The sequence below is a fragment of the Pectinophora gossypiella genome, chromosome 25, assembly GCF_024362695.1.
Source record: "Pectinophora gossypiella chromosome 25, ilPecGoss1.1, whole genome shotgun sequence".
Taxonomy (NCBI): Eukaryota; Metazoa; Arthropoda; class Insecta; order Lepidoptera; family Gelechiidae; genus Pectinophora; species Pectinophora gossypiella.
In genome coordinates this window covers 9,056,703-9,082,200 of record NC_065428.1, presented here as the reverse complement: position 1 = coordinate 9,082,200, position 25,498 = coordinate 9,056,703, and the positions used below count along the sequence as shown (strand labels likewise).

The 25,498-nt window shown below is 38.9% G+C and overlaps 1 protein-coding gene across 1 annotated transcript in view; it reads right to left on the bottom strand.

The window, feature by feature from the left end:
* The window catches only part of LOC126378010 (nephrin), a 107,129-nt gene that overhangs the window by 79,615 nt on the left and 2,016 nt on the right, over positions 1 to 25,498 (bottom strand). Inside the window, exon 2 of the mRNA XM_050026032.1 lies at positions 22,774 to 22,927. Within this exon, the coding sequence (XP_049881989.1) occupies positions 22,774 to 22,927 (154 nt within the window). The remainder of the gene's footprint in view (positions 1 to 22,773; positions 22,928 to 25,498) is intronic.

Sequence of the window (25,498 nt, the reverse complement as noted above, 5' to 3'; positions counted from 1 at the left end):
TTCCTTTTGATGGGTTTGCTCTTGGCCCCAGACTTTCTCGAGGGCATTGACGAGGCCTAATATGGAGCGAGCTCGCCCAGAAGGTGCCTGTTCACTCTGACATTGAGACCGAGTTATATGCATTCGGAAATACAGAAGACGGCAGAGAATTCCACTTCCTAGCAGTGCGCATTCCTAATGAATAGAATTACCGAAAACGTACTAACATCAGTAAGTAGTAACCGGGACCAACGGCTTAACGTGCCTTCCGAAGCACGAATCATCTTGCTTTCGAATCTGATGATCAGCCTGCTACGTCCTAACCAAACCGGGGCTCATAATGTGATTTTTGTTACATGTCCCCAACGGGATTCGAACCCGGGACCTCCATGAGTCCAACGCTCAACCATTGGGCCACGGAGGCCGTTAAGTGGAGTCTGATGGTGAATTGTTTTGACAATTTATAATTTCTTGAAAAAGTTTTTGTTTTCAATCAATCAAACATTCAAAAATTTCCACTCCACAACTTGGAAGATTGATAGGTTTCAAAATGAATATTTATATTGTTTTGGATTTTCTGATTAGGTAACTGTTGCAGAGGCGGAGATGGGAGCTATTGGTACGGCAATGCAGGACGGAAGGGGCAAGTCACAGAGACTATAACCTGGAACCTGACAGAAGGCAGCAGTACGGCTTTGAAATAGACTACTCTGGACGCCATCCCAGTCGCGTTAGAGTACTGCGGGGCGGAAGGCAAGAGGCAAACCACTGCCCTATTTTTCCCTAAAAAGTAGCATGGAGAATGCTATACCGACATGAGCGTGGCTCTTAAATAAGAGATGATGATGAATTTTCTGAAGTAAAGAAGAGGTTAATACACATATTCCTAACGACACTTCATATTTCCAACTAGTCAAATCAGTTACTTTTTACTAAACGTCAAAACACGAAATTACTTTGGAATTTGTGTGGAAAAGCACACTGTGCTATCATAGAAAAACGTGATAAAATGTCGGATTTATTACGTTTTTCTTGATTAACATTCATAAATGAGTTAAATAGAGAAAAAGAAAATGTTTTTCGTTAGTTTCAGATCTGTCTTTATTTAGTAATCAGAATTTCATAATTTCCTTTGAACCTATTACACGACGTATTTTTTTTTAAATTTTGGCCTGCTTACAAAGACCTTTAGGCCAACATGACTCAATTGTTCTGTATTATGTTGCTTTTTCTTACGAGCAATAAAGAGTTGTTAACCCTTTCACGGACCATGGGTCATTGATGGTTCATAATAGGTAGTATGACACATTGGAATCGGAACGTCTGTAGACGTTCTGTTCCTGAAAATGTTAATGCGAAATGAATTGAGATTGCTAGGGGGGAAAAAATAGTTCTTTTTTATACTATCTCAATTGTCACCTTTTCCCCATCAAGGAGGATGTTCCATATTTCAGGGGGTCAGCCCTCGACCTCAGAAGTGTGCCTCATTTATATTAAACGTTTTCCTAAAGTAGTATTCCGAGACACTCTCAGATGTGTTTATTTAGTGACGGGATGAGTGTCACAGGTACGTACCTGTGACAAATATCGATACCAATAATATGAAAAATATACAAAATATAATATAATAGGAAAAAATACACGTAACTAATTCTTACTTAATAAAAGTACTTATAAGATTGGTGATTATTTAGAAGAAATGAATGCATGGGGTTAACGGTCTGGGAACTGACATTAGGCAGCCAAATTACTAAATTCTACCCAGTTTGTTCAGTTAACCCCATGCATTCATTTCTTCTAAATAATCACTAATCTTACTTAATTCACATTATTTATTTCGGACTTCATCCATAACTTAATACTCAACTTTAATTTTTAACATAAGTGATACTTTATGTACCAGAGATAAAAAAGACAATAATAGAACGGGATCTAAAAACGCCACATCCAAGAAAATTCATCTAATAAGCAATATTGCACTTTGCCATTTGCACATATAAGTAAGTGCGCAATGACAACAAATTTCAAATAGCAATATTGCTTTTGTATATGAATTACTTCAACGAGTTAGTATCAGATTAATATTTTTGTAATATTTTTTACCATAAATAGCCTTTTATACGTCCTACTGGTAGACTCAGTCGTTCCTTTAATCAAATGGATTTTGTTTTGATTATTTTTATATATAAATATATTATAGGTAAGCCCAATAAGGTAAGGTGAGACTAGGTAGGTAGATAGTAAAGCTATTAAATATAGCTTACGAAGTTGGTTCGACAAGGTACAGTGGGGTGGGGCAGAAGGAAAAAGGGTAAACACTGCCCTATTTTTCCCTAAAAAAAAGTAGCACCCAGACTGTCACACCGACAAGAGCGTGGCTCTAAATCATGATGATGAAGCTAAAATATAAAAATTAAGACAAAAACTCGTTAAAAATCGAATATAACGTGTAGCATTCGTGTATTAAATATACGTTTATTGAAAGCTATTTGACATACCCGAGCTAAATGTTTTGTCTACTTCACCTGTAACCAAAAGATTTTAAGATTCCTCTTTTGTTTTGTATTTCCTTTTTGTGTGTTTTTACAAAAAATAAACATAATACTAGTAGCACAAGTACTAGCTACTTCGGTAACAGATACGTAGCAGCGACCATCACGCGGGTCATAAATAATTCAGCTGCGGTCATGTCGAGCTGTGACGTCATTCATCAACTGTTTCATCTGTGGCCGCGAGAAAATCACACAGATTCCCACTAATACAGCCAATGTTGATGTTTGTTCGTTTTTTAATAGTGGAGTGACTAGATGAAAGAGGTTGCAGGTCCAAATGTGTGGGAGCAATGAGTGAATAGTTCATATACTCTGTTATATATAAATATGTATATGTGTGTGGTATAATAAATTAAATAAAAGTATTTTTTGTAACGTTAGGTCGTTACTCTAGTATAGTCAAGACCAACAGTTTAACGTGCCTTCCGAAGCACGGATCATCTTATTTTCGGATCAGGTGAGCAGCCTGTAATGTCCTAACCAAGCTAGGGACCACAAAGTAATTTTTGTGGTATGTCCCCATTGGGAATCGAACCCAGGACCTCCGGATCGTGAGCCCAACGCTCACCCACTGGACCACGGGGGTCATTATCGAACAATGTGGCGTGTTAAAGCTAGTGAAGTAGTAGGTACCCAATGGCGCTGTTTTGATCGCCATTTCAAAACACGGCAATATTTTTTATGGCTTTGCCGATTTTATGGTGTTTTTTGTAAAGTTCTCTCAAGTAGGTCAAAATTATTATGTTGTAAGTAATAATGGGACAGCCTCCGTGGTCTAGTGGTTAGAGCGTTAGGCTCACGATCTGGAGGTCCGAGTTCGATTCCCGATGGGGACATTGTCGAAATCACTTTGTGAGACTGTCCTTTGTTTGGTAAGGACTTTTCAGGCTTGAATCACCTGATTGTCCGAAAAAGTAAGATGATTCCGTGCTTCGGAGGGCACGTTAAGCCGTTGGTCCCGGCTATTAGCCGTAAAAACATCTCCACCAACCCGCAGTGGAGCAGCGTGGTGGAGTATGCTCCATACCCCCTCCGGTTGATTGAGGGGAGGCCTGTGCCCAGCAGTGGGACGTATATAGGCAGTTTATTAAGAAATAATGGGGAAAATAATTCGAGCGAATGAATGATTTTCCAGGCTACATTGCTCAAAAACAATATGGATGGTGTTGTACAGATTTCCTTAGTTAAGCCTTCTTATTTCATGGATAACAGACATGTTAGGCATAAGTTTAAAAAACCCTTCCAAAATTTTATATTGGCTAATAACCCGATAGAAATAAGTTGACAGCACATGTAAAACGGATTACATATGAGCGAGATGCATGTTTTATTCGCTAAGGTTATTCATTCATTTTAAAATTAACAGTTGTCAATCACCCGTCCCTTTCCTTTTCGACGGATAAGAAAATGACAGGTATAACTTAAAATAAAATTAGAACGTGTCTGCAGGAATCGGGGCCATTTTGTTATCTGTTTTTAAAATTATATAATATGTGTATTATAAAAAAAAAAAACAATGTTTTCAGCTGTTTGTTCCTGGCACTCGATTAGGACATTGCAGACTGATCACTTAATTTTCCAAAAGTAAAATTATCCCTGGCACATAAATGTGTGGTTATTATTAGTTATATAAGAATGTAACCGTTACATGAGCCGTGTCAGGGGCCTGTGGTGGAGTTTTGTATATTAAATTCCCTTAATAAAACATCCTATATTCGTACCCCTACTGGGCAAAGGCTTTTAATAAAAGGGGTACTTGCATTTACACAGCTCCCTTACAAAAGGGATTTAGCTCCCTAAAACAACAAGTCAGAAAAAAGTTTGGCGCCCCAATCGATTCCCTGACTGATGGATCTTATTGACACCCTACCCTCAACTAATACAAAAACATTCACCATCAAACCTTCCAAACTTGGGACAAACACTCAGCCCCCATCTTGAAGACGAAGTATAAAAACGTATTGGTAGTGACGGGGGAAGGAGCTGGTATTTTTGTAACGATTATTTTAAGATATATTATATATAATTATCATCATTCAAAAAAGAGCAGTTCGCGCTATTTATAATCTGCGTTGTCGGGACTCTTTAAGGGAGCTGTTTAAAGAACTAAATATACTGACGGTCGCAAGTCAATATATTTATGAATACATTATGTATGTATGTAAAAATGTATCTCTCCTTCCGAGAAACTGTGAAAGGCATACTTACAATACAAGGAATAAAAATAAAATTGTTGTTCAAAATTCTAGATTAAGTAAATTAAATTCATCTTTTTTTGGGGTTATGTGTACGTTTTTACAATAAAATACCAGATATTTTAAATTTCTCAGAAAATAAATTTAAAGCTCATGTGAAACTTACTTTATGTAAAAAAGCTTATTATAAGATTAATGACTACCTAAATGATAAAAATGTCTGGTATTGAATGTGTTCCTCTAGTTATTAAATAACTTGTAATGTATACCCTCATTGGTTTTTAAAAGATGTGTTGCTGTTGCAGTTTTTTGTCATTTCATCTCCTCAGCCATAACACCTTGCGAAATGACGTAAATTCAAAAATGTTATATTGACCTTCAACAAGTTTATCCATGATAATTACGTTGAATAAATGATTCCGATTTCTGATATCGATCGCTTCAATAAATTTTGTCGAAATCGATAAGTTTGGTTTTTTCCCTAACATGCGTGACACGTGATTTTGTACGTAATTTTGACAGAACGACATGACTAATTTGTGTTCACATATTAGCACCAATGGCCAAAACGACATAAGTATATTGTCAGAAGTCATAAAATGACCTTGACAAAATTTTGTCACGATGCGCATGTTGGCCCTATTGAAGTTTGTCGCGAGCTGATTGGCTGCCTCTACGGCTAGAGTAATCGGGTCGTTACGATCGTGTGTTACGCCTTGAAATACTCATGGATATCAAATTATTAGTAGTTCAAACGTATACTAATCCCATCCTTATCTCCAGGGCTTAACGATGGTGTGATTAATGGATGCCTGCTATCTGAGGATTTGACCTTGCCTCAGTGTAATGCTGAAATGGCAAATATTTGGGTCATCTTTATTTGACGCCAGCAAGCTCAATTTTTAACGACCTTCTTAGTCTTGTGTTTGGTGGTTTGGCTAGGTAAAAATAGAGAAAACAATTCCTTTATGTAAATATACTTTTCATAACATAAGCTCACGGCGTATCCCAATTGGGGCTGTCATTTTGGTCATAAATATTCTTTACCCTACGGTACAGAAATAAAAATGATATCCCTATAGGGGTAGTCAGAGGACCACCATCGCAAGATGACCGACTAAACTACGCCTGACCGAGCTTTCTGTTAGACTGACGTGAAAAGTGGGCCGTATCGCCGGCTATAAAAGTCGAGCCAACTATGTTCGTCTTCTTCTTCTATCGTGTGGGCTGTGAGATGAATTACCAACCTCATCAACCCTGGTGTCAGGGTTATTATGGAGCCGCCAAAGGCCCCTGACAAGTAATAACCGGGACCAGCGGCTTAACGTGCCTTCCGAAGCACGGATCATCTTACTTTTTCAATCAGGTGATCAGCCTGTGTCCTAACCAAACTAGGGATCACAAATTGATTTTTGTGATATGTATATATATAATCCCCACTGGGATTCGAACTCGGGACCTCCAGATCGTGAGCCCAACGCTCAACCACTGAACCACGGAAGCCGTTACTGCGTTAGTGAAAAAGACATGCCTGCCAGGTAAAGGTTGCATGGAAGTAATTTCTGCATGAGCAATAAGGCCACTTATCCTGCCTTTCTGCATCTAGAGTCAGTTGTAAGTGATGAAGTAGTAAAGTTTATTTATCGTATTTTAAATTTAGATTATGATTTTATATCAAGTGCCTTTATAGCGACTTGAAGAGCTACCTATGACCGACCGCGCGTGAACAACAGTATGACCGCTTCTTACGGCTATTTAGACTAAAGTAAGACCCAGAGGGGGTGAGGTCGGCGCCCGATACGCATTGGTGCGGGGCGAGGAGTTGCGGTTCTGTAAGTAGTTAATTTTTTATTTTGAATCTATGGCGACATGTTACTAGCCCGTCGCATATACAGGGTGTTAGTGACATCGTAACGAATACTGAGGGGGTTGATTCAGACCATGATTCTGAGTTAAAATCAAGTGGAATTTTCCGTCGCAAAATTCATGTTTTATTTTTATTTTTTTTAATTATTTTCATTTCTATACTTTTGCGATGGAAAATTCCACTTGATATGAACTCAGAATAATCAGATGAATCATCCCTCTCAGTATTCGTTACGATGACACTTACACCCCGTACAAGTATATACGGTAGCCATATAAGTAGGTATGGGTGTTAGTGACACCGTAACGAATACTGAGGGGGATGGTTCAGACCATGATTCTGAGTTGATATCAAGTGGAATTTCGTGTCAAAAAATTCATGAAAATTTTTCTTTTCTTTTTAATTATTTTCCAATTCATACTTTTGCGACGGAAATTTCTACTTGATATCAACTCAGAATCATGGCCTGAACCACCCCTCAAAGTTTTCGTTACGATGTCACTAACACCCTGTATAGATAGTCCATTATACAGGGTGTCAGTGACATCGTAACGAAGACATTAAGGGGTACACAACACACACAGGGGGGGGGGGGGATAATGTTTTTCTTTTTGTTTTGGTATATATTTTTTTTGTCTATGTACTTATAGATTTCCGTGTCGTTTCTGTCCTGTGTTAAATGTAATGTACCTGTCTGTCTGTGTATGTGGTGTCCGGAAGTAATAAATGTTTCTTTCTTTCTTTCTATAATAGTAAGGGGTATTAACTCAGAATCATGATCTGAATCATCCCCCCGAGTATTCGTTACGATGTCACTAACAGGAGGATAATAAGAAAAAGGTTAGAATCTTAAGAATTCGACCTGTTAGACCTATGTTAAAGTCTGACAAGATGCCTAAGTCGGGGTGAGGTGAAAGGAGAGATTTTGATAAGGGGCTACATTTTCTTTTGTGTATTTTAGACATGGCAAATCGTTGAAATATTATTCACTTAATATATCAGACACACACAGATCACAGGTCACAGACTGAAGGTCAATGAGGATTAATGTTTTTAATTTATTTTATGTTTTTCTTTTTTAATAAAAGGTGCGGATAATCAGGTTTTTTTTTTATATTTTTTATATTACTTATTGTAGATTTGCCGCAGATGGCATTAACTACTTGGCCGGACAAATGGGGAGCGCTGAAGGCTCTCACCCGGTACAACGTTTAAGACAACAGGCCTGAGGGTGCCCAGTTGGGCGCCAACCTCGGCTCAGGGCGTCGTCTGAGAGGAAAAATATTTGAAAGAATTAATCGACCCTAGTGGGTCGATAGCGATAAACGCTGAATGAGGGAAATCGACGACCACGCCGGCGGGGTCGGTATCTTTTTTTTTTTTTTTTTTGACGTGACTTATTGTAGATTTGCCGCAGATGGCATTAACTACTTGGCCGGACAAATGGGGAGCGCTGAAGGCTCTCACCCGGTAACCGGGGTCGGTATCGGGGCCCCGGATAATCAGGTGATTCAGCCAGCGATGTTTAAGTCCCACGTTTTTGTACCCATTTTTATAAATTACATAAAATCACGCTCCGTGGTAGCCGAGCCGTGGTAGCCAAGTCGGTAGCACGCATGCCTCTCACTTTAAGGTCGCAGGTTCGAATCCAGCACAGGCTTAAACCAATGATTGTCGAATTCATGTTTAGATCATAAATGATTATCACGTGCTCAGTGGTGAAGGATAACATCGTGAGGAAACCAAAATTCTCGAGAAATGCATTTTCGGAGGTATGTAACCGTATGTTTTGGGCTGGTTTTCCCTTCGTGGGTTGGAAGGTCAAACAGGCAGTCGTTTCTGTAAAAAACCGGACCTGTCAAATGTTAAGGTTAGGTAATCGGACCCTGTGAAAAAAACAGGACTCTCGCTCATTTCCCATAGGGGTAAGCAGAGACTATGGGAACCCATTTGGTTTAACCACATGATCAAAATAGTCATTTACGCGAAGACGTTACAAACTCAACTGAAGATCTTCCGGCCACGTAGTTAATGCCATCTGTGGCAAATCTACAATAAGTCACGTCAAAAAAAAAAACACTGAAGATCTTGTTGGTCCCACAGCTACACTACAAGGTCAAACAGGACCTGACAATGCAATAGATCAAACACACTCCAACAAAGAGACGCAGGCGATATCAAACGGTATTAAACTAGAGAAGGAATGACAATAGGCAACGGCGACAAACGATGCGGCGGCGGTGCAAGTTAGGAGCGACTTGAGACTTTATGTTGAAGTTCAGTAGAGTAAAGAAGAAGAAGCTTTGAGACTGCCCTCAAGAACATGTCAATTTGACAGTTCTTATATAAAAACAGAGACTTAAGATTGATCTTGAGGGCAATCTCAGCTGAGTTTAGTTTATTAGTACCACCCTAAGATTTCTTTGCTTGTGGTGTCAGACAAGACCATTAAACCGGCCCCAGGGGGGGATAGAGTCATCCCATGGTCGAGCCAACTGTGTTACTAGAAAAAAAAATATGCGTAGGTATGTATGGTAGCAAGAGAAGTGTATTAGGATCAAAGCAAATGGAATTCCATAGTCTCTGTTTACCCCGGTGGGAAATTGGAGTCAGTTTATGTATGTGTGTATGTATCTAGCGATATGATGGATGTACTTCTGACTATACTTCTGACAATGGAAGTACTTCTGACTATCCCCATTGGTATACAGGGTGTTAGTGACATCGTAACGAAAACTTTGAGGGATGATTCAGGCCATGATTCTGAGTTGATATCAAGTGGAATTTTCCGTCGCAAAAGTATGGAACGGAAAATAATTTAAATAAGCTCTAAAATTTTCATGATTTCTCCGACAGGAAATTCCACTTGATATCGACTCAGAATCATGGTCTGAATCATCCCCTTCAGTATTCGTTACAGTGTCACTAACACCCATACCTACTTGTATGGCTACTGTATGTACTTGTATGGGGTGTAAGTGACATCGTAACGAATACTGAGAAGGATGATTCAGCTGATTATTTTGAGTTAATGTCAAGTGGAATTAGTGGTCAGCAAAAATTTAGTTTCGATCGCCATCGACTCGCAAAGAAGAAGATGGTCTGAATCATCCCTCTGAGTATTCGTTACGATGTCACTAACCCCCTGTATAGTCGTGAGCTTATGTTATGTTGATAATAATAAGTCTCCTAATGCAGCGTGTCACAAGTGATCAGTTTATCACCCACCAATAGTCCATCATGATGGAAAGGATCGACATCGCCCATCTTTCTTCACTTAAACCACACCACAAACCCAGGCAACGGCTAGAAATGTTTTCTTTGAAACTGTACACCCCTTCGTGAAATTACATTGGAACTAAGGAAATTTTAATAGTTCACCCAGCATCGTTATTCGATCCTGAAGGATGTTCAATACAATAGTTTCTTAATGTTGGATAAGTGGAGATGATGTTTTTTTTTATTTCAATAAAGCATTAGAACAAAATATATGCTACATTATATATTACAATCTAACCTACAAGCTAAAAAGCAATTTATCATTAACCTACACTCATCATCATCATCAATGAAAAAGCCACGCTCTTGTCGGTGCAGCATTTTCCATGCTACTTTTTTAGGGAAAAATAGGGCAGTGGTTTCCCTCTTGCCTTCCGCCCCGCCAACCTAAACACCTAAACTACTATACTTAAATAAAATATTATTTCCTAAGAGTTCGTCCACTGACTTATCTTAGATAGCCAAGACGACACTTTGTTCACGTGTTCTTATACTAAGGTAAGGTAAGGAGGTGACGATGATCAGAACTTGTCATTTGCAAAGGACAGGTACATTTTTCGAGTTGAAGGCGAGCGATTCAAAAATAATGCGTTTGCTATTCTGCGAAATGTAGTAGGTTGTGTAATGATAAAATCATTATCAGGGGCGAAAAACGAACTTACAAACCCCAAAAACTCTGAACTGAGCTACAAAAAATACGAGATTAAATCGTCCTCAACCTCCTATCTTCAGATCTATATCTTGCTCAAAGATGGTCACACAAAAAGAGAGACAGAATGATAAATGTGCCAGGGATTACGGCAAGGGTCAAAGTTCGATACCCGGGGAGGGCTTTTGAATTCTTTTCAGATCTTTATTATTCTTCAACGTATTTGTTGTTGGGAAATGTGTTATTTTCGTATTTACTTTGAGTGATTTGTCAAGTAGGTAATGAGACTTTCCAGCTTGCGTTCCTCAAAAACCATATAGATGGCGCTGTACAGATTTTTCTTCGTTTACCCTTCGAATTTCATAGACAACCGACAAACGCATCTTTTATTTTTGTTTTTGGCTATAAATGATGACCCTTTTTATTATACCCAGACACAATTACATCTTCCACCTATTATTATTCTGAGCAAAATAAAGAGAAGCAATATAGGTAGCAATATATTTCTATTCATATCATGATACAAATATGAAGCAGCAATTATTGTTATATATACCTCTGGCATTATATTCAATTTTGGAATAATCATCATCATCATCATCACCAGCCCATTAACGTCCCCACTGCTGGGGTACGGGCCTTCCCTATGGATGGATAGGGAGATCGGGCCTTAAACCACCACGCGGGCCCAGTGCGTATTGGTGGTTATTAACTACTGCTAATGCAGCCGGGACCAACGGCTTAACGTGCCTTCCGAAGCACGGAGGAACTCGAGATGAAAACTTTTTTTTTTGTGGTCACCCATCCTATGACCGGCCTTTGCAAAAGTTGCTTAACTTCAACAATCGCAGACCGAGCGCGTTTACCGCTGCGCCACCATAGGGAAGGCCCGTGCCCCAGCAGTTGGGACGTTAATGGGCTGGTGATGATGAATCAATTTATCATAAGAAGGAACACTGCAATTTTACATTTGTTAACATAACGCATTTACTTTTGTAGGCGCAAATCTACATTTTATCTATCTATCTATCTTTTGTATGTCAAATTGCAATATTGTGTTTTAGATAAGTGGATAGTTGTAAGTGATCCTTTAATAAATAAATAAGTTGCTTCAATTTGGCCTTTATAAAGTATCTTACTTACTTTTGTAGTCTTGAAAATATTTTAAAAATCCCTAAAAGTTCACTTGAAATCTTCATCCAGTGTATCACTAGTGATGCGAACAACATAATAGCTTTTATCGATAGTCGATACACATGGGTGACAATAGAGGTGACATTTTTACGACCACCGTCGCCGCTGCTCGCTCCTAAAGGCATTGTGTTTTAACGTAAACTGGGTCCTCTTAATATATTTTTCGGTTTATAGTTCAGTAAATTTTCGTTGCTTTGTTTAGAAGAAGTAATTTTAGAGTAGGTTTTGTTGTTTTCGTGTGTTTTTATTTATTTAGCTCTTCTTTTTTGTTTTACTATTTTATTTTTATATAAGTACCGAGTGAGAGTTGCTTGGTGGATTATTGAAGTTATTCTTTTTTTTTGTGAGGGTAGCAAGGTCGATGACTGAGTTCACCTCTCATGGGTCTTAGTCTATATTCTGCTTCACATAGATAATGTAAATAAAATCATACTAAACCAACCCGTTTTCGGTCATCACCTTGACTCAAAACAAAAAAAAAATGAGTAATTTAATAAATTTAAATGCAAATCTTATCGATTTGGGTTCAAATCCTGTTATGATACTACCTGTATTTATATATATATATTTTTAAAAACATACATACATACATAAAGTCACGCCTATATCCCACCGAGGTAAGCAGAGACTATAGAATTCCATTTGATACTTCCATTGTTAAATAAAGAAAATATGTCTATTCATGATCTAGCTAGCATTATCCCGTTTTTCACAGGGTCCGCTTACCTAACCTGAAGATTTGACAGGTATGTTTTTTTACAGAAGCGACTGCCTGTCTGACCTTCCAACCCGCGAAGGGAAAACCAGCCCAATACAGGTTAGGTTAGGTTATACATACCTCCGAAAATGCATTTCTCGGGAATGTGGGTTTCCTCGCGATGTTTTTCTTCACCGCTGAGCACGTAATCATTTACGATCCAAACATGAATTCGAAAACAAATTCGTCATTCATTGGTTTAGGTTTGTGCCAAAAAATGTGTGTGTTAATAAAATATTTCTAAGTTCAAAAATGTATTCACATAATTTTTATTGGTAGAAAATATTACCGTACAATACAAAAAAGATCTAAATTGCTTTTTTCTTCGTCCCAAAGGAAATTGAGCGCCGTTTCGAAGAAAAATACAACATTTCAAATAGCCGATAGGAAGTCACAAATCTTACAAAATGATCCAATAAAAATATCGATAGATTCTCGGTGATTGTGGGTATTGTCACAACACTATTATTGGGTTAAACAGCTGTTGAATAATTATGTTTTCATTAATTAATATGGTTGGATACATTTTTTCTAACTTGATTTCTGACAGCCGAATGATCAGGATGCAATGTCCAAACCAAACTTGGGATCAAAAAGTGTCTTTTGGGATATGTCCCCACTGGACAGAAAGCCTCCATGGTCTAGTCGTTAGAGCGTTGGGCTCACGATCTGGCTGGAAGGCGATTTCATTTCTTTTTTTATCTATAAATTCTAGTCTAGTATTCTATTGGTTTGAGCGTTAGGCTCATGATCTGGAGGTCCCGGTTCGATTTCCAATGAGGACATTGTCCAAATCACTTTGCGAGACTCTCCTTTATTTGGTGAGGAAATTGCAGGCTTGAATCATCTGATTGTCTAAAAAAGTAAGAAGATAGCGTGATTGAAAAAAACATCTCCAACAACCCGCAGTAGAGCAGCGTGGTGGAGAATGCTCTGTACCCCCTCCAATTGATTGAGAGGAGGCCTGCGGTTAGAAGTCGGACATTATATAGGCTGTCTATTTTATGTATGCCCTCACCGGAGTTCGAACGAAAGACCTCCGGATCGTGAGACCGACGCTAAACCATTGAATTACGGAGATCCTAGATTTAACATAAAAGCGTTTTTACCTCGATTATTTCAATCAAATTCATATCAAAGAACAGGGTGGGATCTTTTTCCAGGAAATTCACCATTCGATTTTGATTCTGCAGCGTTTTTCCTGTAAATCTGTTAGATAATTCAGTTTCCAATAACTGTTCGGATAATTTAATCAATACAATATAAATTGCTCGTACATGTGGCAGATTGGAATTGAATGAAAATACAAGGTGTAAGTAACACCGTAACGAATACTGAGGGGGATGATTCAGACCATGTTTCCGAGTAAATATAAAGTGGAATTTTTAGACGCCAAATTCCACTTGATATCAATTCAGAATCATGGTCTGAACCATCCCCCAAAGTTTTCATTACGGTGTCGTTGCGTTGAGGTTGCCTGGAAGAGATTGCTACTTAGCAATAAGGCAGTTATATTAAGCTATTGTACTTTGTTTGTTGTTCTATTTCTCTTTGTAAGTTTGTATTTCTTTGTAAAAATGTATTTGTTTTGTTATGTTGTCTACCAGGGTATGTCGAAACATAATATATGATTACGTGTCCGTGCTTCGGAGGGCAAATTAAGCATTTGTCCCGGCTACTAACAGCTCACGACTATATTTTCAATTAGGGTAGCCAAAAGCGACATTCATCGCATGATGAACTAAGTACTCACACCTCACCGAGCTTTCTGTTAGACTGAAGTGTTAGGTGACGAATTGTATCGCCGTCTATAATAGTCGAATCAACTGTGTTGGTGATCATCATCATCATCAGCCCATTAACGTCCCCACTGCTGGAGCACGGGCCTTCCCTATGGATGGACAGGGAGATTGGGCCTTAAACCATCACGAGGGCCCAGTGCGGAGTGTTGGCGATATCCTATTTTATATCCTATTTGCCTTGTGAGGAAGCTCTTTGAAACTCAAAATTCCGCAATGCGTCTATTGCCATCCCACATACACCCGCCTCTTATGTATTACGAAGTCTAAAGTACGCGTGATCTTTCACGCCTCCCTTTAGTATGCCTAATAAAAACACCTTTAGTATGCCTAGGGATCTCTAAAAGCTAGCAATTAATCCAGTTACAGTTACAATACCCCTGGTGGTGATTTTCTACAGAACTTCGATGTTTCGGAAAAATATGGGCGTGAGAGTGGCGTGGCGCAGTGTGGCGTGGCAGGAGCCAATTCCGATAAAATTTTACGTCTCCCCCAGACGTTTTATCTACGAAAATCCTTTTTTAAATGAAAAGCCGGAAAATAATTGCAGAATAGTGGTTCTGAATTGCCTCGATTTATTGTCTTTTAAATTTTAAAATTGAATAGTTCTTTTAAAATTAAATTGTTTTATTGTTTACGAATCTGAATTCATGTTTTAATCCAGTCAAGAGCAATATAATGTACCCACTTCAGGACTCTGTCGCACTAACATATTTGACAATTAGTGAGACTTACAGTTCAATTTGTCAAATTTTACGCCTCCCCCAGACGTTTTATCTACGAAAATCCTTTTTTCAATGAAACGCCGGAAAATAATTGCAGAATAGTGGTTCTGAATTGCCTCGATTTATTGTCTTTGAAATTTTAAAATTGAATAGTTCTTTTAAATTTAAATTGTTTTATTGTTTACGAATTTGAATTCATGTTTAAAACATACATATATACATATCACGTGGTTTTGTAGCCGATCAATGGCAATAAACTCACCGTAATGCCAATTTAGTTACATTATATAAACTCACGCCTATTTCCGACTGGATCAAGCAGAGACCATGGAATTTCATTTGCTTCGATCCAGACATACTGCTCTTGTTCCCTCCACGTTCATCAATCGTTTCATACGCACATGGTTCGGAGTAAGAGTACAGAATACAAGACTCCTGAACATAAAACATAAACAGTCACAGGAGAAGAATCATGTCGGAATAATCTTGAAAGGAAGAGAAATATCGATTTCCAATTTATAGATACATACATAACATAAACAGCCTATATACGTCCCACTGCTGGGCACAGGTCTCCCCTCAATCATCCGGAGGGGGTATGAAGCATACTCCACCACGCTGCTCCAATGCGGGTTGGTGGAGGTGTTTTTACGCCTAATAGACGGGACCAACGGCTTAACGTGCCCTCCGAAGCACGGAATCATCCTACTTTTTCGGACAATCAGGTGATTCAAGCCTGAAAAGCCCTTACCAAACAAAGGGCAATCTCACAAAGTGATTTCGACAATGTCCCCATCGGGAATCGAACCCGGACCTCCAGATCGTGAGCCTAACGCTCAAACCAGTAGAATACTAGACTAGAATTTATAGATAAAAAAAGAAATGAAATCGCCTTCTGGTTTGACGTTTGACAGGCAGGCTGTGTGCTTATAACGACTCAAGACGAGCTTTGTAAGAAAAAACGTAGAGCAGGTAAAAGTTAGAAAATAATAACAAAGCTTATGAGGAAGAATTCTGGAACCTTCATATTGGAAAATTCATATACTAGTGAGGTGATCTGTCGATTTAAATCGTAGATATTATTATGATAGGGAAGTAAAAATAATAACATCTTCACATTTCACAATAATGACGAAATAATAAGACACGGGAGGTTTTATGACTGCAATAGTGATGTGATCAGACGATAATTTTAACGATATCGGTGAATTAAAATAAACCGATCGATTTGTGACATCTTTCACATTGTTTTTTTTTTATATCAATTACGGCCCATCTCTATCCTAACCAAAACTCATGACGATATTCCTAATTGGTATTGTCAGATCATCATTCATCGCAAGATGAACTAAGTACAGTCATAAGCAATATAATGTATCCACTTTAGGACTCAATCGCACTAGCATATTTGACATTCAGTGAGACTTACAGTTTAATTTATCAAAAAACTTAATGTGACATGGTACCAAAGTGTATACATATTAATGCTCGTGACCGTACCCACCCTTCACCGAGAAGAAACCGAGAATTCTGTTACACCAACGTGATAGGCGGTGGGCCGTATCGCCGTCTATAATAGTCGAGTCAACTGTGTTAGTGAAAACTGCACTTAAGTTAAATCAATAACTCATTGGACGGCCTCCGTGGTCCAGTGGTTGAGCTCACGATCTGGAGGTCCCGGGTTCGAATCCCAGTGAGAAAAAATCACAAAATTTACTTTGTGATCCCCAGTTTGGTTAGGACATTACAGGCTGATCACCTGATTGTCCGAAAGAAAGATGATCCGTGCTTCGGAAGGCACGTTAAGCCGTTGGTCCCGGTTGCTACTTACTGATGTAAGTAAGTAGTCGTTACATGAGTCACGTCAGGGGCCTTTGGCGGCTCAATAGTAACCCTGACACCAGAGTTGATGAGGTTGGTAATCCACCTCTCAACCCACACGAGAGATGAAGAACTGGTGCAACAAATCGGCTACCGGGGCTTGACACGGTTATCCTCGTTTGGGAAGCAGTTCTATCCAGGAACACAGTGACTTAAATAATGTAAAAATAATTTGAAAATTTTTTAATGAGTTTCTCGGAAATGTTCTAGTAGCTTCATAGAACAATCTTCTCGTTTAAATAAGCAAGAACTTATTTATAAAACACAATGAAAGGAATAGGAATAAAAGAATAATAAAATGAGAAACATTTCAACCACGATTTTCTTAGAAATTCCAGTATTGGACGGGCAAAGATACAATGGTTTTAAAACGTTTGTTTTTTTTAAACAAATGCAAAGAAACTTGCATATAAATGCTTTCTAGCTTATTGAAGTCAACAAACCTATTGTCTTCTGAACGTATCATCTCAAACATACAACCAAAGATACCCCACAAATTTCAACTCACGCCCAACCCTAATGAGAAGGGGAGAGTCACAAGTATATACGCTTATTATATACGTCCCACTGCTGGGTATAGGGCCTACTCTCGATCAACCGGAGGGGATATGGAACGTACTCCACAACGCTGATCAAGTGAGGGTTGGATAGCCCAGGACCAACTGCTTATCGTATCTTCCAAAGCACAGAATCGTCTTCCTTTTTCGGACAATCAGATTCAGCCTGCAATGTCCTAGCAAAAAAAGAATTGATTTTCGATTCCGTCCTCATCGGGAATCGAATCCAGATTATGGAAAGCTGAGGTGAAGCACTTTCAGTTCATCTGACGATGGATGTACCTCTGACTAGCCCGATTGGGAATATTGTATACTCATGAGTCTATATTGTGTTAAAAATCTATTTGCATGATTATCATCTTATGATTTGACAAAACTGCCCTACCCCTTAGGCATAACAGGCGTGAGTTCTGTCTGCTTGTAAACCCTGATCAGGTTAAGACACCCCTTCTGATATGAAATGGGGCATTCAATCCGTACAAATCTGGCTCGATAATAAAGATTCAATTCTATTTGCGCTAGAGTCTTTCAAATGTAGTGGAAAATAGTTTTATATCTCCCTTGGGAGGCGATATGCTTGTGTCTTTATAGGTGTGTACTAAAGAGATTCGTTTATTTAAGACGGCATAACAGAACTTGTTGTTGGTTCCTCTCCTGCCATGTTTAATTCCCATATAACTGAGGGCGAGTCTAATGCCATTAACCGGTCACAAATCCTGAAATCCGCGTCATGTAAATTATATATGCAACAAAAATGAATTCAAATTATTTCAAATTCATATACGAATTCAGTGGTTTAGAGCCCAATGGTTAACCACATTGGTTAAAATTATCTGAGTTTTAAAAATAATGTAATCAGAAATCAGAATCATTTATTCAACGTAATTATCATGGATAAACTTGTTGAAGGTCACATTAGGTAACATTTTTGAATTTACGTCATTTCGCAAGGTGTTACGGCTGAGGAGAAGAAATGACAAGAAACTGCAACAGCAACACATAGAAGTTATTTAATAACTAGAGGAACACATTCAATATTAGACATTTTTATCATTTAGGTAGTCATGAATCTTATAATAAGCTTTTTTACATAAAGTAAGCTTCACATGAGCTTTAAATTGATTTTCTGACAAATTTAAAATATTATCTGGTAATTAATTCTCACTTAGACCTTAGCCTAGTAATATTGTTTAATACCTTCTTGACCTGTAGCAATGCAATATATAAATTTGAATTTGAAAGTTCAATAAATCATGAAAGTTCGTCTAAAAAGCAAAACTAATAAAAAAGACAAAGACGGAGATATATTTTTTCAAATAGTTTTAATATAAAGCGCTCTTTTACTCGAAAACTCTTCTTCATCACAAGGCCACAAACAAGACAAAAGAAGAACTCAATTTCTCAAAGGAAAGTCTCGAAATAGTCTCTAACAACAATTTCCTGAGTCACTATTGAAAATACCTTTAAAGCCTGCAAAATGCGAAGTCTTGCGGCTAATACCCCAGTACGTTACCACAGCAAACTTTGTACATGTCTTGGACAAGTGACAAAACAAGTTGTCAAAGTTTTGATGCCGGTCTGTAAGACTAAATTCTTCGCAAGCAATTCTTGACAAAGTCTGGCAAGTCTTGACTTTATAACCCGATCACGGTATTTGAAGGCGATGCTGTCTATAGATAGTTCAGACTTGGTTTCGGCCTTCTATAAATTTTACCGCGTCGGTATGTCCCGGAAATTGATGCAAACTGTCAAAAAACGGAAAGTAGCGTATTTGGCGCACATTCTTAGGAATGAAATACCAGCTGCTTCAATTAATTATGATGGGTAAAATTGAAGGGAGAAGACGTCGAGGGAGGAGGAAGAAGTCATGGCTGCGGAACATCCGCGAATGGACCGGCGGCGTTACAACCGTAGAACAGCTGTTTCGTCTTGCTTCTGACAGAGAAGAGTTCTCAAAGCTGACGGCCAACGTCCAGTAATGGACAGGCACTGGAAGAAGAAGAATAAATTTTATAATTAAAAAAAAATATATGACTTGGCTGTATGGGCTATGATCCCTTTGCCTGTCCTACGGACAAAATAAACAAAAAAGAATGTCTATAGATAGCTTATTAACATTACTGTCTCTGTCACGGATAGCGCCATCTAGCGCGCACTTTTTCGACCCTTCAGTTTATTTAGAACTTCATAATGCGAAGTAGTTAATGCCATCTGCGGCAAATGTACAAAAAGTTACGTCAAAAGAAATATCGTATGTACGGTCACGAGCATTAATATGTATACACTTCGGTACCATGTCACATTAACGTTTTTGACAAATTGAACTGTAAGTCTCACTAAATGTCAAATATGTTAGTGCGACAGAGTCCTAAAGTGGGTACATTATATTATTGCTCATGACTGTAAATGTCAAACATAAAAATGTAAGGAAGTAATTGAGGTAATCAATAGATGTCGCTAAAAACTAACGTAAAAATAAAAAAAAAATACTAAGAGGGAGTGAAACGACGAAATTGTTTTCCGCTCCAGATTAATATTACAACTTACGAATATTCATCCTATTTCTGCATATTTCATCAGTCTCGGCCGAGTGGTTGTGTTTCAGGTTCACGATTCAGAGGTCACGGGTTCGAATCCCGGTGAGGATTAATAAAAAAAAAATGCTTTGTGATCCCTAGTTTGGTTGGGACATAGCAGGCTGATCACCAGATTGTCCGAAAGTAGCAAGCAGTTGGTCCCGGCATTTACTTAAGTAAGTATGTAGTCATTACGTGAGGTATGTTAGGAGTCTTCATCATTTCCCTACCGTTATCCCGTCCACATGGTCAGCTTACCTAATCTGAAGATATGATTGGATTTTTTACAGAAGCGACAGACCTTTGAACGCGCGAAGAGAAAACCAGCCCAATACAGGAGGTAAGTGAGTGAAATTTATTAGAATTTAAATTAAAATAAAATTATATTACATAACAATATTCTTTAAAAATTATATTCTTTAAATTGTTATTTTATTTGATGTTTTATTACATAAATTAATCTGTAAGTATACATCTTAGTCATAAATAAAATAAATTTCATCGATACACGTCCCATCACTAGTGATGCAGCGGGCTATAAATCAGGAAACATCGCCAGTAGGCACGTCTTAATACAATTTTATAAGTGACGTCTGCAAACTGGGATGTTGTCGATAAAATGTGTCAGGTTTAAAACGGATGGAGATATTAATCGGATTATAGGACATTGTTTGTTTTGTTGATAGCTCGGGGTCTTAGCTTTTGATCATTTTATTATTACGTTGCTTGCTGGAAGGAATTGATGGATTTATGAAAAATCACAGGTCGATTATTTTTATTTTAAAAAGTTACAAAGACAGATTGCAAACAATGCATGTATGACACAACTCGAACACTTTAGAGCTAGGGGGGTTAAAAAACCCCACATCGAAGCAATTCATCTAAAAAAAGCAATATTGCAATTTGACAGTTGCGCATACAAAAGTAAGTGCGCAATGCACACAAATGTCAAATTGCAATATTGCTTTCTTAGATGAATTGCTTTGATGTGGCCTTCTTAACTCCCCTAGTAATGATCCAAAACATGTGTACACAGCATGACAAAATAGAAGACTATATAAACCCATTAATACACTAAAAACATCATCAAAATATAGATTGATTAACCTCTTCTAATAATAGGCCGAGGGTAAACTTTGCCTGATATCACCGAAAATTGGATTAATTTGGGTTATCCAAGTATATTCTTGTAATATTTAAACGGATTGAGGTTAGAGTGAAGTTTACTGAGTATTATTCTTCTATATAAAAATAACAAGCATAAAGCCTTATTTTAACTTATAAAATAAATTTTAATCAAGAAAAGCGTAACATTAATTCACGATTTTCTATGACGTCACTGTGTATTTTTTCATACAAATTCCGTTATCATTATTATGTAAAAAGGAAACGGACTTGAGCTGATGTAACCCGAATGGCCACTGCTACCTAGCGAGATCTCTCTCTCTCTTTATTTAAGAGCTGCGCTCTTGTTGGTGGGGTAATCGCCATTACTCCATAGATAGGGCGTGTACCTTTGCCCCAATCGCGGTGGTTGCCCCAATCGCCTTCCGTTCCGCAGTACAACGACCAATTTCTCAATCGGTGATGTTCTAGCTAGAGCCCTACCAGAATCCATTTCCTCGGCCTCCAACCAGTACTGATACCGCTGCTGCCCGGCATCAGGGGAGCGAGATCTATTGTGACCAAATCCTATATTAATTTCCTGTTTTGCAATGAGTAAATATAGTTGATTTGACTAGTTGAAAACGAGCTTGATTTTTACACTGTCGTCAAAGTCTTCATGAATGCGCGCTGGTTTGGGGTGCTCTTGACCTGGCTGTCCTTTAAAACATCTTTAAGCGCGGCGCGGGATGTTCACATAGGTCTTCTTTTTCCGACTCTACCACTTACATTCATTTCATAAATATTTATCTTCCGCCTACTCTACGTCATTCTCTCAACATAATATTTATTGTTTATCGATAACTCAAGTATCGACATCGTCCCAACACTATTAATCTGGCCTATATAAATCATGGGGACATATACCCTATCTGTTGCCAGCTTAATACGATCCCCTGAACGTCTAGGGGGATGTAGGGGGAGGGGGTATGGCATTTTTTTTACAATCTCCATAGACTGAAACTTACGAGATTTCTCGGGACATAAATTGGAGAAGATCATTCATTTCTGATGTTATTTATTGGAATAATTATCTAATGGTATTATTGTTATTTGTTTATTGTTTCTTTGTGGCTCTGTTTGTTTCAGTGTAAAAATATTACTCGAAATCCACTCACTAATTGACACAATTTAATGTTGTGGGCACCTATAATTGGCTTATGTAACAGTCTAATTCCTGATGTAACTTTTATTTTATTAAATGTTTTATTATATAAGCTGTTGAGGTACCTTTTTTAAAAATAAATAAATAATTAGATGCACTACGGCCAAAAGTATGACACTTGAAAAAAAATCAAAATGGCAGAAATACAAGATGGCCGCGAAGCAAATTGTTGTTCTGTGACAAGCAAAATCCAAAACGGCGGCCAAATCCTGTCAGTAGCGAGCCACTTTTTTTTACGTGACTTATTAGATTTGCCGTATATGGCATTCACTACTTGGCCGGTCAAATAGAGAGCGCTGAGGGTTCTCACCCGTTACAAGATTTGGGTGCGAACCTCGGTTCAACGCGCCGTCTGAGGGGATTATATTCGAAAGAATGAATCGACCCTGGTGGGCTAACAGCGAGCGATCGCACGATGTAGTAATGTAACATACCTGTAAGCCATTCTGATCTGCTCGCCATTCTTGTACCAGATGAGTTGAGCAGGTGGGTTGCCACCGCGGCTGCGGCATACCAGCTCGAGGCTCTGCCCTCGACGCACTGTCTCGCCTTCCGCATAGCCCTCGATGTACGGGGCGCCCGGTGGATCTGTGGACAAGGATATCAGAAATAAATATGTTTCTTATTCCACGACTTCTGTGGTCCAGCGTTGGGCTCACAATCCGGAGGTTTCGGGTTCGAACCCCGGTGGAGATACCTATATCACAAATCAAATCAACATAATTTATTTGCGAGAACACAAATAAATACGAAAAGGTGATAAAATTATTTACATAACAGAGAACTCTCTTCTTCCCGCCAAATCCTTCACCTCCTGATACGACACGACCTGCACTATCTCTTTTATTTGTTTCATAAATGTTCTCCTAGGTCTACCCCTTCCTCTATTTCCTTAATTTTTTCCTTCTATGATGTTTTTATAAACGAATCGTTCACTACTTACTGATGTAAACCCCATTTAAATTGCCGACATATTGCACCGTGCGACGCCGGAGTGTGTCTTCTAAGACGGTCGTTTATTGTCTGCCTGTTAATGTGGTATATAACATAGAGAGATATAGAACATCATCATCATCATCAGCCCAACCTAACGTTCTTCGGAAGGCACGTTAAGCCGTTGGTCACGGATGCATTAGCAGTCGTTAATAACCATCAATCCGCACTGGGCCCGCGTGATGGTTTAAGGCCCGATCTCCCTATCCATCCATAGGGAAGGCCCGTGCCCCAGCAGTGGGGACGTTCATGAGATATAGCAAGCACTTGCATATAATATAGGTGTGGAGGTACACAATATTCTGCCCAGGTAGATCTCGATCAGCCCAGTTTAACGATTGGGCAGCGACATATTCCCAAAACAATAAGTACTCTGCCGCCTGACCTTTGTACGAGAAAGCCAGAAAAGTGCACCATTAATTTAGCAAGTCCTTCGGGAGACTTTGTACAACTGACAACAAGGATACAGTCGTAAACGAAAGTCCTATAAGGCATTTCCTATTTGTCATTTGTTTAATTAAGTCACTAAGGTCCTGTGGTTCAACTTATCAAACAGGGAGCACCAGTTCAAACCAAGATGAGTTGTTATTTTTTTTTAAGTGCAGTTTTCACTAATACTTTTGGCTCGACTATTATAGACGGCGATACGGATTTGGACGTACCATGTCGGTCTAACAGAAAGCTCGGTGAAGTGGATACCTAGTTCATCTTGCGATGGATGTATTTCTGACTAGCCCAATTGAGATATGGGGAGTTAAAAGGGCCACATCGAAGCAATTCATATAAACAAACAAATACAAATACACTTAATTGCACCAAAATAAAAAAGAAATAATTACAAAAAGTCTCTTAACTAAGTACATGGCAAATAGCGGCCTTATCGCAGCCGGGACCAACGACTTAACGTGCCTTCCGAAGCACGGAGGAGCTCGAGATGAAAACTTTTTTTTCCTGTGGTCACCCATCCTATGACCGGCCTTTGCGAAAGTCGCTTAACTTCAACAATCGCAGACCGAGCGCGTTTACCGCTGCGCCACCGAGCTCCTCGAACAACTAATGTAAACAACTAATTAGTCGCAATCACAATCTTTCATCAAAGGAAAGCGTGTGATTTCACAAAACCATGTAAACACTTTTCCGCTCGAATGTACAAGAAAATTGCTTTCCAGGGTTCATTGACCTTTAGGAATGTTTCGTGCGTTTTATTAATAAGGGTTCCGTGGATACAATGCTAATGGGAACGTGTCCAGCGGTGAAGGAAAACATCGTGAAGAAACCTACATTCCCGAGATGTGCATTTTCGGAGGTATGTGACCTAACCTGTATTGAGCTGGTTTTCCCTTCACGGGCTGGAAGGTCAGACAGGCAGTCGCTTCTGTAAAAAACCGGACCTGTCAAATCTTCAGGTTAGGTAAGCGGACCCTGTGAAAAACGGGATAATGCTAGCTATACCTACTACAAAGACTTTGTATCTTATCTTACTTGAGAAGAATATAATATCAATCAAGTTTTAAATATAATCGACACCAGCGCCACTACCGGTGGGTGATGTTACTAATTTTACCATATCAGTAAACGTTGACGTTTCAACGATATGGTCAACTTAAGTTGGCTACTTCATTAAATATAACCATTTCATGAAATGGTCTAATATGTTATGAAATGATCAATTCTAAGATCTGACCACGACATCTCTATATTCTATCTATGAAATATTAAGAATTAATGGAAGGTGGTATATGCTCCATACCCCCTCCGGTTGATTGAGGGGAGGCCTGTGCCCAGCAGTGGGACGTACATAGGCTGTTTCTTAAGCTTTACTTAGCATTCGAATCACAAGAGATCCAGTAATTAATGCAACTTAATGGTCATCCATTCACTGTGCCATTGTGTCGTTAAATACTTATCTGATCGTATCAAAAGGACAGACGTAATTACGTTACGGGGTCCTCATACAAATACACACATACATACATCTTCTATCGTGTGGGTTGTGAGGTGGATTACCAACCGCCGGCGGGGACGCGGTTGTGTGCAATTGCGTTCCCGTATCCCCGCCACAGGGCGGCAAGGAGGAACACCGTTAGGTTTTAGTGGGTATACTGGGTGGCGACACCCGGGGAGTCCCACATAACCACGTCCCCCCCCCCCCCCCCCGGGCGGCGT